The sequence below is a fragment of the Bacillus rossius genome, chromosome 11 (genome assembly GCF_032445375.1).
Source record: "Bacillus rossius redtenbacheri isolate Brsri chromosome 11, Brsri_v3, whole genome shotgun sequence".
NCBI lineage: Eukaryota > Metazoa > Arthropoda > Insecta > Phasmatodea > Bacillidae > Bacillus > Bacillus rossius.
The window spans coordinates 24820011-24835479 of record NC_086338.1 but is presented as its reverse complement, the minus strand read 5'-3'; the positions used below and the strand labels follow the sequence as shown (position 1 = coordinate 24835479).

General features: G+C 45.0%; 1 protein-coding gene across 1 annotated transcript in view; it reads right to left on the bottom strand.

Annotated features, from left to right (window-relative positions):
- Window positions 1-15469, bottom strand: part of LOC134536698 (ras-specific guanine nucleotide-releasing factor 2-like) — a 400528-nt gene that overhangs the window by 94022 nt on the left and 291037 nt on the right. Inside the window, exon 18 of the mRNA XM_063376561.1 lies at window positions 14771-14961. Coding sequence (XP_063232631.1) covers window positions 14771-14961 — 191 coding nt within the window. The remainder of the gene's footprint in view (window positions 1-14770; window positions 14962-15469) is intronic.

Here is a 15469-nt window from a genome sequence, read left to right as displayed (position 1 = left end):
AACTTGCATTTCTGTATTCCCATATGATTATAATGAATTCTATCTAGAATTTCTTGTCTTATGGATTGTGGAACAACAACCTTTGTGCCTTTATATATCAACTCCCCATGTATGTTTGTTAATTTCTCCCTGTATGTCCAGAATGGTTTTGCAGCATGTGGAACTTGCTTGTTGTGTAGAGGCCACCCCTTCAAAATAATATCTCTAAGCAGTCCCAATGTAACATCACTACTAGTTTCCTTTTCAAGCTTTAAGACCATATCATGTGATGCCAGTAAGTGGTGAATGACTAGTCCCTTTTGAGTTGCTATCTCCTGCTCATGTAGCTTGAAACCCTCATCGGGACCACTTGCCCTTGACAACGTGTCATCTACAATTAATTCCTTCCCCGGTCTGTACTTTAAGGTTAGGTCATAGTTTTGCAGTTTGATACACATTCGCTGGAGTCGTAATGGACACCTATCTAGTGGTTTACTAAATATGGCCTCTAAGAGCTTATGGTCTGTTTCCACGACAACCTTACACCCATAAATATACTGGTGGAAACGCTCACAACCATACACTATAGCCAAAAGTTCCTTCTCAATCTGGGCATAGTTTTGTTGTGTTTGTGTAAGTATTTTGGACGCAAATGCAACTGGCCCTTTCGCTTGCATCAAAACAGCTCCCAGACCTTTCTTTGAGGCATCGACTGAAACTACAACGGCCTCATGTGGATCAAAGTATTGCAGTACTGGTGTGGCCCCTAACAATGCTTTCAACTTCAGGAATGACTCACTATGGTTGTCTGTCCACTGCCACTGTTTACACAGTTCTCTCAACCCTGCTGTGTGCTCTGACAAGTTTGGGATGAATTTTCCTAAATAATTAATCATGCCCAAAACCATCTGTAGTTCAACTCTGTTTTTGGGTTCAGGCAACTCCTGTATGGCCTGTACCTTATCAGAATCAATTTTGAGTCCATCCTTACTAATGATATGGCCAATGTATTTTACTTCAGTAAAGCCAAATCTACATTTGCCCCTTTTAAAAGCCACATGCTTTGCCGCAGCCCTCTGTAGGACTTTATCTAACCTGGCATCATGTTCAACCTTGTCTTTGCCAAATACAATATCATCGTCAACGTAAATCTCTACCCCTTCTAGATCAGAGAACAAAGAACTGAATACCCTGTGTGTTATGATTGTGATGTGCTGGGATTTAGGATCCAATAAGTAGCCAACGAACAAGCTGTTGTGTCGCCAAGTTGCGAGCTTTATTTATCGAGCATCCGCTCATAGATATTGCCACTGGCCGGTGCAGGTCTCACACGACACCAATGTATTGATACACAACAGTAACAACGAAGGTCTCGTAGTATCCCGTACTCGTAATAACGAGGTTCCACTGTACATGATTTTCTACCAATTCAAAATGTCAAAAATTATATTAATATGTGGTGCTTACTAAATTAGTTACTCTTAATAATAAAAAACAAAAATAACTATTTTTACCACAAAATATAAACCTTTTAATTATAACTATAAATATAACACACTTCAATTTTCTAAAAATCATTTATTAAAGATCTCAGCATCAAATTAGATTCAAAATTATACTTTCATCAGCACGTACAATATTTAATTTTCAGTTCCCGAAGAATACTAGACCTTATTAAGTACATCACGTTTCTTTTCTTTTATGAAGGCAAATCATAGCAAACACACATATAGTAAACAACAGTGTCTGGATTTATGTTAACAGGTAAAAACATTTTCCCAATAATAAAAAAAAATATATGTACGATATTTTCAATTTTATTAGTATTGAAATATATCTTACATATTATTAATATTATTATGTGTAACTCAGAAATGTTAGCGCCTCTTAGGAATGTTATGCCCAAGCCCTGTCACGTAAACAAAGTGGTCTGTGAATTTTTTGAATTTATTTTTAGGCTGTACAATATAAAAATGTTACTCAACATTTATTTTAACGTACTTCAGATGAATTTAGACATGTTAGTATTGTAAATTGATTTTAACGGGAGTAGTATTTTGATTAAAATGTTTGTCAGCAAGAAATAAATTATTTTGATTAACATACACTTTTACGAAAAATATATATTTGATTAGCGCTGTTTTGATTAGCACTCTGGTTTCCTCGTACGAATTAGGACGTTACTTCAAGGTGCAGGTGTATTCTGCTCTTAGTAAAAATCCTCGGAATCTTTTAAGTTTTTGATTTTTCCTAAAGACAAAGTCGAAGAAAATTAGTCGTCTATTCAACTACCACTTTCTCAAGCTTCTCGCACCTCTACTTTTACTACGGGAAATAGAGCTATAAAAAAAGAAGCCCCTGTAATAATTTTTACCCTTTTCTCGTAGTTTTCTTTATCACAGTTGGTAGTTTTGTCTTTAAAGCTTTTTGTACTGATTTAGATATTGTTTCTTTTATTTAAATAAGAATTTTTAAAAGAATTAGTTTTGAATATCAACAGTGATTTTTATTACAATTTGTAATATATTTATTTTTCTAAATTCTTAAAAGAGTTTGCTTGTTTGAAATTGGTGGAATTCTACTGACGTGCGACGTACCGCACACGTCTCTAATCACGAAGCCGTAAGCCCCTTCCTTCCTAAACACGTGTGCGCGCCGTCGCCACTGACGGCCGCGACAGCTGTCACCGCCGCATCGCCGTTGCCAAGGCGACCGCACAGCGTCTGGGTTGCCATGGTAACCAGGCAAGTGCGCGCGCACACTCCTACCGGCCGCCACCCCTCGCCTACCCCTCTCTCGCCAGGACAGCCGAGTGCGCGCGCAGCTTCCCCCTCCTCACCCACCACCACTACTGGCCGCCACCCCTCGCCTACCCCTCTCACGCCAGGCCGAGCGGGTGCGCGCGCAGCCTCCCCCTCCTCACCCACCTCCGCCTGCCCAGCCGCCTCCCCCCGCCTTCCCCTCTCCCATCAAGCCGAGGTCCGTCCAAGTCACGTAGGCCGGCTGGAATTCCTGGAAGCACCCGTGATTCTTGGAACTCCCAGCCCTTCCTACGTCACTCCCCGGCCCTCAGGAGGGGTATATAAGGCCACTTTCAGGGCATCCCAAGGTGGGGGAGAATCCTACCTACCCCTCTTAGGAACCTCCAGCCAGAAGTTACTCGCGCCAGTCAGGCCGCTCCCTTCTTATTCAGGCAGCACAGTAAATATTGGACGCAGGGAAGGGACTCGCTCCAGCAGGAAGCAACCCTCACCTCGCGACAATTAGAGGCGCCCAACGTGGGGCCACTCCCTTCTCACCCAGGCAGGAAACTAAGGATTGACGCTTAAGGCCATTCTGGAAGAGCCAGAGAGGTAACACGCGACAATTAGTGGCGCCCAACGTGGGGCCACTCCCTTCTCACCCAGGCAGGAAACTAAGGATGGACGCTTAAGGCCATTCTGGAAGAGCCAGAGAGGAGAGCCACGCGACACTACCACACTTGTAACAGTTTTATTTACACGTCGCTGAGAGGCGCTGACGTTAATGGTGAGTGTGGCAAGCAACGAGTTGCTCCATGCTGGACTGGTGGGCTGACCACTGAAGAACAACCATTGTGTGTGCCGCAGGCTAGAGTAGGACAACCGTGTTGGGGCGAGGGGCGAGGCAGAGCTGTGTGGAAAGACTGCCACACGGCCTTTAATACAAACAAAGTCTTGCTTTAAGTGACCACTATGCTTCAAGAACTTCTGGCAACAAATGAATAAGGTAACATCTGCTCCAGTCGTATGTCAGTGCGTCTGTTGGAGATTTGAGTGTGCTCACTCTTTCTACGAAGTTTTACTTTTTCTATGGGGAACATATTTTCGTAAAAGTTTGCACGTAATAACGAATACTTTGTATGCTCATACAATTCCATGACTGCAGTCTATATGAAATGAGAGTGGCCTATTTAATTAACTCGTTTAAGCACTGTATGTTGTGTCATGCCTTTAAAAAAAATACTTGTTAGTGTGCAGCGGACAGCTAGCGCTGTTCGTGCTGGACGGCCCTCCCCTTCTTTTCCTCCCCCCCCTTTGTTCCGCCCCTCCTTGCTCCTCCCCTCTTTCCCCTTCTTGCCTCCCCTCCAGAAGAGTGCTGTAGCTGTCCGGCGGGGTTGACGGCACTTCTCTATCTGGTTTGGTCGTGAGTGTTTGCTCGGATGCAGGACAAAGGTAGGGTTGGCAACTGATAACAACTGATTGCGATGGAGTGTAGGAGGTGTGTCAGTTGGACACGTCTGTATCGTAGCGTTTCTTGCTGGCATTTGTGATGAAATTCCCTCTCGGCTTTTCCCCTCAAAATTCATTTTGACATTCTACGATTTTAATGGTTAGTGAATTTAATTTTGTTTCCGCCAACCATGCCAGTGTCTGCTTTTCCAGTGCCTTGTTCCCTCCGTTTTTGATCGCCCATTTTGACCTATATATTTATTTTTCTTTGTAGCTGGGTTTCCTGCCAGGTTAGTGATTCACGACCGAACGAGAAGCGAGGTGTCGTATTTTTCGTGCTTCTTGGTTAGGTTTAATGTGTATAGAGTTGTGTATAGTGTTTAATGTGTAATAGAGAGAATTAAATTAACTTGTACTAATTAGATTGGCTAATGTAGAGATGTTCTATTTGTTTTCGTGAGCTTATTTATGCCCTTGCGCGGGCGAACTTTAATCTTGCTTGTTTCAAGATGGTTTCAAATCAGTATTTTTATAACTTTTGTCATGTGCTTTGTCTTCGCAAGTTCTGTATTTGCGTGAATGTACTCGCTCATGTTTAAGGAGTGTAATCAAGTTTAACCTGCCATATTTTTGACTCGTCTCGCTCCACCCATTTAAACAAGTTGTATGAACTTTCGGCGGTGTTCGGGGCAGCCGCACCTTACCCTTAGACTAATGGATCTCGGCCATGTGGCGAGTGATAACCGAGGTCGATGTAAATGGGTATGAATTTAATGACATTAAAAATGCTCTCAGGGGTGTGTGTCTAGAAATGCCCTGTTTGACTCATGGTATCTTGTGCCATTAAGTTTAATCGGACAATTTTGCCTTATCGAATAACCGGCATGATACTTGTGATTTATCTGTTTTCATTTGCATTATGGGCTATGAATTATAGTAATCTGGTTAAGGCTTTAATTTGTATGAATATATTAAGTATTGGCGTTTTAGTGGAATGTTGTTTTCGGGTTTTTGCCTTACTTGGGTTTGAGGCCGTGCCCTCTTTCGCCATGATTGTTACTTCTGAATTCTTGTTCTTAATAAAACGTTATTGAGAGCGCGTTGTTTTTGCTTGCTTGTCACCACACTAGCCCTGCAGATCTCCTATCTGTAGGGGAACTACTTTCCTTGTATCACCTTTGGAACGCTAGAGTTTTGGTCAGGTTCTTGTACACAAGCGCCGAGGTGCCACGCTGCGGTTGGGAGGAACCCCCCCCCCCCCCCCCCCCCCCGCAAGCCTGCAACTTCTGCGCTATTCTGCTAGTGCAGAGCTTACAGTGTGGTGAGTTTTTGTTACATGCTATGGCGACACCCGGTGGAGTATCCTGGGTATACCAGCTGCACCGCGAGAAGCTGGCCCAATACTTGGAGGAGAATGACCTTCTGGCTGTAGAGGGGGAGACGGTGGCATCAATGCGGTCCCGCCTGGTCCAGTTTCTTCGGGACTCGGCTGTTCCGTCCGCGGGATACCTGCTGCGGCAGTCACCACTGGTAGTGAGTCCGACCATGTCATCCAGTTTTAATGAGAAACTTTTTTTTTCATCATTAAAAACCCTTCCTGTTTTGGGTGGAAGTGATCCAAAATCTGTTTTGGACTTTGTTATCGAGTTGGACAGGCTAAATAAACTCAAGTGGTGTCTCAGGAGGCCTTCATGAAGGCATTGCTTACCAAGGCCACTGGTACCCTCGTTTCTCTGATCACTGAGGCAGTCTTGCAGGGGTTAGACTTCCCCAGATTCAAAAAGACATTGGTCTCAGCAGTTTGTCCGCCCCGGGTTTTTGATTCTTGTAAGAGGGCCTTGGTACTGCGGTTTCAATGACCTGAGGAGTCTGTGACCCAGTTCGTTACCTCGGTGACCTCTTACGCCGAGGCCATGGATCTTGGACTGCCCGAGAGCGAGTTCGTTCAGCTGATTTTGGGCAACGTTTCCCCTGTTGTGCTCCATCATTGTGCCATGCTGACCCCACCCACCTCCTTCGAGGGGCTAAGGATTTGGGGGGGTGAGGTGGAGAGTTGCAGGATCGCTCATGAGAGGTACCTAACTGAGTTTCCTCAGGTGCCTAGGCAGGGTCAGAGTCAGCCCAGAACTCCTCCGCGCGAGGCGGTCTTTCTTGTTCGGCCGGATGGTGGGGTCGGGATCCTGTCTGCCTCTCGGGAAATCGGGGCTCTTGGGTCCCGGTCTTCGCAGGGGGTTGGGTCTCGGTCTCCGGGTCGGGCCGGCATGGGCTCGTCTCGTCCCTGTGATGAACAATGGAGCGAGGCTTGGGAACGTGGGAAGGAAGCACCCCTGAGGGTTGCCTCGGCCTCAGGTCCGGGTCGCAGGGAAGGGGACGCGGGGACTCCTTTTTACGGACAGGGCTCGAGCGAGAGTTCTGCAAATCCTCGATCACTAGCCGGAGGAGAGAAGCAGGGAGGCAGGTGCGCCAACTGCACTGCCTTTGGACACCTATCGGGGCATGCCCGCAGCCGCGTCTGGAGCCCAGTGACCGTAGGTGCTTCCGATGCCGTCGCCCGGGGCACATGCGTGCTGAGTGTCCGGGAAACGACCGCTGACGGGGCGTAAAAGGGGTCACTTCTGTCGGACTATTCGAAAATCCTCTCAGCGAATGGGCTTGTTTCGTTTTCCTGTCCAATTGGGTAATGCCTTTCACCCTGCCTTGCTGGACACTGGAGCGTCCCGCTCAGTTATCAGCGAGGATTTCCTGGATTCATTGCTGGAGTCTCTCCCGGGTTTGGCACGCCGTGTGGTTGACGGGCCCCAGATCGCGTTCGGTGTGGCCAATGGTCAGATCATCCGGGCCTCCAGATCTGTAATTCTTCAATTCAAAATAAAACGTTTTTCATGGAATTGGCGGTTTGTAGTGGTGCCAGGACTGACACCGGGACTCATCATAGGGTTGGACTTTTTGAGTCATGCCCAAGGCATCTTAAACTGTCACACCAGGGACTTGTGTTTTTCTTTCGCCCCTGAGGTTAAAATTCCTCTACAGTTCGAGTCCTCAGGTCCTATCATTCTGGGATGCGCGGGAGTGGCCGTAGATAGGGAGAGGGATAGAGCGATTCAGGAACTCATCGACCAATTTCCGGACGTGGTAACGCTTAAACTAGGTAAATGTGAGGTCCTGCCCTACCGGTTTCGTGTGAAGGACGAAATCCCTGTTTCCAGCAAATATCACAAGGTCTCACCTCCTAAGCTCCAAGCCCTGCGAGATATTGTTCAGCGATTGCTGGAGGAGAAAGTAATCACTCCTTCATCCTCGCCCTACAGTACTCCTACCTTCTTAGTCCGGAAGAAGGATGGCAACAGTTGGCACCTTGTCCATAATTTTAAGCCCCTGAATGACAAAACAGTGGAGGATGTGTGGCCGTTACCCATGGTGGAAAGCGCCTTGCAGCATTTGGGCAGAGCCAAAATTTTTTCAGTGATCAATCTAAACCATAGTTTTCATCAGTGCCTTCTGGATCCTGCGTGTAGAAAGTACACTGCCTTTTCCACTCCTTTCGGCCATTACCAGTTCAACCGCATCCCTATGGGTGTAAATTTCGGGAGCCAAGTGCTCAGTAGAGTCCTGGATCATGTTCTATCGGATTTGAAATTTAAATTTGTTTTCAACTACATCGATGACATCATTGTTTATAGTGATTCCTTTCAAGAGCATTTGTCACATCTGAGAGAAGTGTTTCTCTGTTTGCGGTCAGCTGGCCTTACGGCCAATCCAGATAAAATTTCCTTGGCCCAATCATTTGTAAAGTTTTTAGGGTTTGTCATCGCGGAGGGTAGTCTCATCATGGACCCGGAGAAAATCGAGCCCATCGTTAATTTCCCTAGGCCTAAGAATCTAAAGGGAGTTCAGAAATTTCTAGGCATGATGGGGTACTTTGCTCGGTTTTTACCTGATTTCGCAGCTGTCAGTGCCCCGTTAAATAAATTACGGAAGAAGAACACTCCGTTTGTTTGGGGTCCGGAGCAAGAGGAGGCCTTTTTGACATTGAAATGTAGAATGGCTGGCCCTCCAGTCCTTATTCTGCCGAATTTTGAGCAGCGTTTTGCCCTTCCATCGCCCTGAGAGCTGTTCTGGGCCATCTCGAAAATGGAAGATTAAGACCCATCGCTTTTGCGAGCCGCACCCTTCTGGAGTCTGAACGACGTCTGGGGGTGTACGAAAAGGAGGCCCTGGCATGTTTGTTTGGTATGGAGAAATTTGAGAGCTACCTTGATACTCAAGAGTTCGATTTGTTCACGGACAATCGGGCCCTTTCTTGGTTGTGCAATCATCCACGCCAGTTGGGCAAACTTGGCCGATGGATACTGCGTCTGTCCAGGTTTAAATTTGTTATCCACCACGTTAAGGGCTCAGAGAATGTAGTGGCAGACACTCTCTCCCGCATGTTCAATCCCGAGGAGTTTGAGATCACTGACGTGGCTGTTCCTCAGGTCGAGGAATTTTTAGCAGTATGTAAGGTTTTTCCCAAATCATACGTAAACATTAAGCAAGCCCAGTCCGTGGATCCCTTTTGCATCCAAATAATCAAGGATCTTAAAGGATGTAAGCCCGTCCCCTTTTTGGAGGATCGGGGCCTGTTGGTCTTTGTCGGTGCGTCTGGTCGTGCTAGGAAAGTCGTGGTGCCCGCAGCCTTAAGATCCATGCTCCTGTCGTACTTTCATTCCTCCCTGGTTGGGGGACACTTGGGCATTGACAAAACATATCGTAAGATTGCTAGTCGCTTTTTCTGGCCCACCCTCAAGGATGAAGTGCGTACATTCGTGAGGTCTTGTCATCTGTGCCAAATTGCTAAACCTCCACATAACTCTAAGGTGGGATTGTATTGTGCTGACGCCCTGGTAGCCCCCTGAAACGTGGATCACATCGACATTTTCGGGCCCCTTACACGTTCTCGTCGGGGAAATGTTTGTCTGTTGGTTGTTTTGGACATCTTTACTAAATTTGTTTTCCTCATTCCCCTTCGGAATATGAAGGCGTCCTCCATCGTTAAGGTTCTTGGAGAGCAGGTGTGGAAGATTGGTGGTCCGCCTGCATTCATAGTTTCAGATAATGCCCCCTATTTTCGTTCTTCCACATACAAGAACATGTGCTTTGAGTGGGCCATTAAGCCCATTTACAGCACTCCGTACTTTACGCAGGGAAACCAATCCGAAAGGGTGAACAAGGTCATTAAGGGGATATTAACGGCCTTTTACCATCACGATCATTCGTTGTGGGACGAGGACCTGGAATTCATTAATGTGGGTTTAAATTCTGCCTTCCACTCCTCCACTGGGTTCCCTCCGTCAGTTCCGTTTCTGGGGAGGGAACTTTCCCATCCTATCCTAAACCAGTGGGGACTGCCTCCGCTGGAAAGTAAATTTAAGGAAGCGGAGTTAGATAAGATTTTGAAAAGCGTCTCCACCAACTTAACAAAAGCTCGCAACAGTGTGCGTGACACTTATGATGCCTCCAGGAAAGCACATCATTTTAACTTGCATGATAAGGTGCTTTGTAGGTCTTTCATTTTACCTTCCTTGAAGGATGCTATTAATGTTAAATTGTTATCCCCATTTGCGGGTCCCTTCGAAATTGTGAAACTGTTAGGCGCCAATACGATGTTGTTGCGTGGATGTGATGCTAAGGCTAAATTTTGTAAGGCTCACGTCACGCAACTGAAGAAATATGTCGGTTAATTTTGTAATGTGTGTTCTGTTGACCTTTGGATTTGGGTTTAGGAGGGTTACCATTATGTTAAAGTTAGAATGGTGACCTGTAATGTAATCTGTTAGGTGTTTTTCCTATCCCTGAGCTCAGGGGTCTCTTTTTCTCTAGGAGTGCAGTTTGTATGTTAGTGGAGTCTTAGTGTCGTGTGCTGTGCCTGGGTTCTTCTTTCCCCGCAGTTGCACCTCCGCTCCTGCTTGTTCCCTCCTGGGCCGTGCTTGGATCTCGCTCATCGAATGGAACGCCACCTCGTCAAGAGCCTCCTGGGCTGCACCGTCTCCGTCGCCGCCCTCATCGTGTCCCCACCTCCACACCACCGCGCCCCCTGAGAGAGACTGCTTCTTCGCCTGTGTCTGGCAAGGCCGCTCCATTGGCGGATTTGGTCGCCAGGATTCCCAGGGAAGGCCTGCCCAGGTCGAGTCTCTACCTCCTGTATTCGTCGCTCTGACGAGCCTTCGTCGGCCCTTGCTGCATTGGGCCTCGTGAAAGACAGCCCGATCTCCCTCCCTCCACTGGAGCCGGGCTCGCCCCATGCTGGGTGCTGAGTCAGCTCGTGGAGGGTGATCATCGACCTTCTCTTCGTGCCTCTAGAGGCGTAAGCCATCGGGCTGTCTCGTCTGTTGCTGCCGTCGGGGATGGCGATCACCCTCCCCTGATCGTCATATGCAGTGAGCACTTTTCCTTCGTGCTCGTTCTGCCACGTATGTTACCGGCTTCATGGCAGGTCTTCGGCTGCTTCTGGATCTTCGACTGCGGCCTTCTGCGGGAGCATCTTCTCAAGAAGCTGATCATCCGTCCTCTCTCTCTGGTGGGGTCGCGGTGCGGTGGTTAAGGGGCGGGGGTTGCAGCGGACAGCTAGCGCTGTTCGTGCTGGATGGCCCTCCCCTTCTTTTCCTCCCCCCCCTTTGTTCCGCCCCTCCTTGCTCCTCCCCTCTTTCCCCTTCTTGCCTCCCCTCCAGAAGAGTGCTGTAGCTGTCCGGCGGGGTTGACGGCACTTCTCTATCTGGTTTGGTCGTGAGTGTTTGTTCGGATGCAGGACAAAGGTAGGGTTGGCAACTGATAACAACTGTTTGCGATGGAGTGTAGGAGGTGTGTCAGTTAAACACGTCTGTATCGTAGCGTTTCTTGCTGGCATTTGTGATGAAATTCCCTCTCGGCCTTTCCCCTCAAAATTCATTTTGACATTCTACGATTTTAATGGTTAATGAATTTAATTTTGTTTCCGCCAACCATGCCAGTGTCTGCTTTCCAGTGCCTTGTTCCCTCCGTTTTTGATCGCCCATTTTGACCTATAATTATTTTTCTTTGTAGCTGGGTTTCCTGCCAGGTTAGTGATTCACGACCGAATGAGAAGCGAGGTGTCGTATTTTTTGTGCTTCTTGGTTAGGTTTAATGAGTATAGAGTTGAGTATAGTGTTTAATGTGTAATAGAGAGAATTAAATTAACTTGTACTAATTAGCTTGGCTAATGTAGAGATGTTCTATTTGTTTTCGTGAGCTTATTTATGCCCTTGCGCGGGCGAACTTTAATCTTACTTGTTTCAAGATGGTTTCAGATCAGTATTTTTATAACTTTTGTCATGTGCTTTGTCTTCGCAAGTTCTGTATTTGCGTGAATGTACTCGCTCATGTTTAAGGAGTGCAATCAAGTTTAACCTGCCATAGTTTTGACTCGTCTCGCTCCACCCATTTAAACAAGTTGTATGAACTTTCGGCGGTGTTCGGGGCAGCCGCACCTTACCCTTAGACTCATCTCGGCCATGTGGCGAGTGATAAGCGAGGTCGATGTAAATGGGTATGAATTTAATGACATTAAAAATGCTCTCAGGGGTATGTGTCTGGAAATGCCCTGTTTGACTCATGGTATCTTGTGCCATTAAGTTTAATCGGGCAATTTTGCCTTATCGAATATCCGGCATGATACTTGTGATTTATCTGTTTTCATTTGCATTATGGGCTATGAATTATAGTAATCTGGTTAAGGATTTAATTTGTATGAATATTTTAAGTTTTGGCGTTTTAGAGGAATGTTGTTTTCGGGTTTGTGCCTTAGTTGGGTTTGAGGCCGTGCCCTCTCTCGCCATGATTGTTACTTTTGAATTCTTGTTCTTAATAAAACGTTATTGAGAGCGCGTTGTTTTTGCTTGCTTGTCACCACACTAGCCCTGCAGATCTCCTATCTGTAGGGGAACTACTTTCCTTGTATCACCTTTGGAACGCTAGAGTTTTGGTCAGGTTCTAGTACACAAGCGCCGAGGTGCCACGCTGCGGTTGGGAGGAACCCCCCCCCCCTCCCCCCCCCTCCTGCAAGCCTGCAAGTGAATGAAGCTTGTGCAATATTTTTTTCTAATTAAACAATTTCCCCTTCAGAATGCGTAAATTATTTTGAGCTGGAACTGAACTTTTACCGGTACTGTACCTTCCGACACAAGCGCATATTATTGCTCCTGTAGACAACAGACATTCGGTTGTGACTCCAGACAGATCCATTGGCTTTCGAAATTTTTAGTTTTTTGTACGAGGCTTTTGAATGTGAAATGGTGGAAATTTGGTTACAGTCTCATATTAACTTTGTGTTTGAGGTAAAAAAAAAAAAAATTAGTTGTCTGTAAAGTCGGTTTACGGACGATAGTTTAACGTGACGTCACAACAAACCGTTGATGAAATGATTGATCCAAAAGAAAATGAAATATCATATTCGGCCTGAGACTGAGCCGTAATAGGTTTTTGCAACCAAACCATTTAGGCATTAAAAATATTATATTCTTTGAGGAAGTAATTTTTTTTACCATATTTACTCGCGTAAAGGCCCCCTTTTTTCTCCCAAATATTGACTCCAAAAAAAGGGGAGGGGGCCTATACGCGAATTTGGAGGAAAAAATAGATTTTTCTTTTCAAGTCGTGCGTCTTTGTTCGAATTAGGCGGGGGGGCAGCGACGCGGCACGAGGGAGAGAGAGGCAACGACTCCGCAGGGGAGAGAGAGGCAGCGCTAGAACAGGGGGGGAGAGAGGCAGAGGCAGCGCTGTAACAGGAGGGGAGAGAGGCAGAGGCGTGGCTTAACCTCCCTCCTGTCGGCTAGCCAGCCAACCAGACAAAGGAGTGTTAGAATCCTTGACCCACTTCCCTTCCACCTTCACTTCCCCTCTTCTTCTCCGACAACACTCCACATCAACACAGCGGCAGCGCGCGAGTCCATCTTTCTTTATCTTTATGTCGTTTGAGATAGGACTAACTGCTTACGTCTGGCATGCCTCACGACGGTCCGTACTGAGAACGGACAAACTATAATACCAGTCTCTGTATCACTGCCGCTTACAAAATCACCTCCCGCTGCTCACAATACATGGCTTGTTGTTTGATGCATGCCAAGCTGCCCTGCCCTCAGATAAACCCAGAAAAACACCATTTTTAAATTTTTTCTCAAAAATGTTTACAAAACAAGGAGGGGGGCTAATACGCGGGCGGGGCCTTTACGCGAGTAAATACGGTAATTTTCTATCTTTTATATGATAAAATCTACCGCTGCATACTTTTATGAATAAAATTGAATCATTTTTATTGAATTATCACTATTTTGTATGGATACAAAGAAGTAGTGAAATGAAATCTACAATTTAATTGATAAATTTATTTTTATTTGCATTCATTAATTCAAATATATTTATTACTTTTGTAGTGTCGCGCGCGCAGTATTTATTTTTACAAGTACAAAAAAAAAGTTTCGTATCAGCCGCGATTCGGTCTGTCAACCTTAGGATTGGTAGTCAGCGATGCTAACCGCACGGCCACGAGGCCATATTGGAAACAATTGTTTCAGATGTTTTTTTATATATATATATATTAAATTTTATAAAAAATTTGTTCACGGTAGGGGAATAATATTATTTTGTTTTTATAACAAATACACATCCCAAATACACCAAACTTATTTTTAACTTGTTACAATATTTTTTAAACATTGTGCAAAAGATCACGGGTGTAATTTGAATTATTATGTGTAACTGTAAAACACCATTGTTTGTTAAAACCGTATTTTAATATTCAACATTACTTTTAAATAACCGTACCGATTGAGCTGAAAAGCGGTGGACAATCGTTAAATTACATAATATTAATAATTCAAACGACGAAAATATGATTGAAAAGTCAAATCGATGGTTGATCCAATCGAGTGGAAGAAAAATGCCACGCATGCGTACAATGAGCATAACAGGACACATCCGTAGTGGGACAATGTGCGTTATGGGACACGTTTTCGTGCGTGCAGCCGGCATTCATCGATTTATTAGACGTCACGTCAAAAATTTAAATAAAATAATTAAAAACTGCTTAAATAGATGGTATTTGATGCTTCAGAATTGAAGCTCTCACCACACAAAATAAAAAATCTCAAAACCATTTGAGACCAAAAATTTATCTTTGGGGCAAGATCAAGAAAACTTTTCACTCATATCACTCTTGATACTATACAAATAGTGTCTGCTTGGAGAATGAGAATCTACCTATTCTAACTCAACATAATTAGTACTCACACTTGAATAATCATGTATCAAGAAAATCCATTTGTTCGAGAAATCAACGAATCAAATCATTGAATCCTTAAATAAAAGGGTTTTATTTAAAAACTAGTTAAAAAATTTATACTGTCACATAGACATATAATGAACTACAACAACGCAATAAACTTTTAAACATTCTAATATATTAAAATTTAAAAGTAATAGAATAATGTAAAATTTTGATGATGTGATAACTGTTGTGGTCAAAATGAAGCACAAATTTTCATGTAATTTTTCAATTTTTTCAAAATCAAGCACATAGTTCTGCTGCATGGTTGCGAAGCAGGTGTTACCTGGAGCACAGTGGAGGCGAGGTTGGCGGTGGTGATGGAAGCGGAGCGGGACGAGCAGGCGGTGGGGGCCTCTGTGTCGGAGGAGGGCTGGTCCTGCCAGCCACGCCCCCTGTGAGCCCGCTCCCCCTCTCCGGGCCACGGCAGCCCCTCGGGCCCGCGCTGCCAGTCCTCCTGGCTCTTGAACTGCACCCCTGCAGCACAAGGTTCTGTAGTTTTACACACATCACGCAGTTGGCACATGTCTGTCAAACATGCTGGTGCTAGTCCTAACAACGTATCAAACAATTATAACTTACACAAATTATTGCAATTTTAGAATTTCCAATGACTGGTCTATAGTATTTAATTTCTTTGGTGTGTTGCTACTGCCATTTTAATTATTTATTTAATCTATTGTGAACAGATGTTTACATTTGTCTCAAGCAATTTTTATAGGTGTGTGTGTGTGTAAATTAAATATTGACTCAGCAACAACACTAATTAATATGACTTTGTTGCACGACATTGCATAGGTGCTGTATTACTTTAGCCATCTAGTGGAAAGTGAAGCAACTGTGCTACCAAGGTGCTAGGTACAGGGTGGCCACTATATTTGTGATAAAAAATTCCAGGTTTTTTCCAGGTTTTTCCAGGTATTTTCAAGATTTTCCAGGTTTTGCAATATATATATATACAAAATGACATGTTTTTTTGTAATAC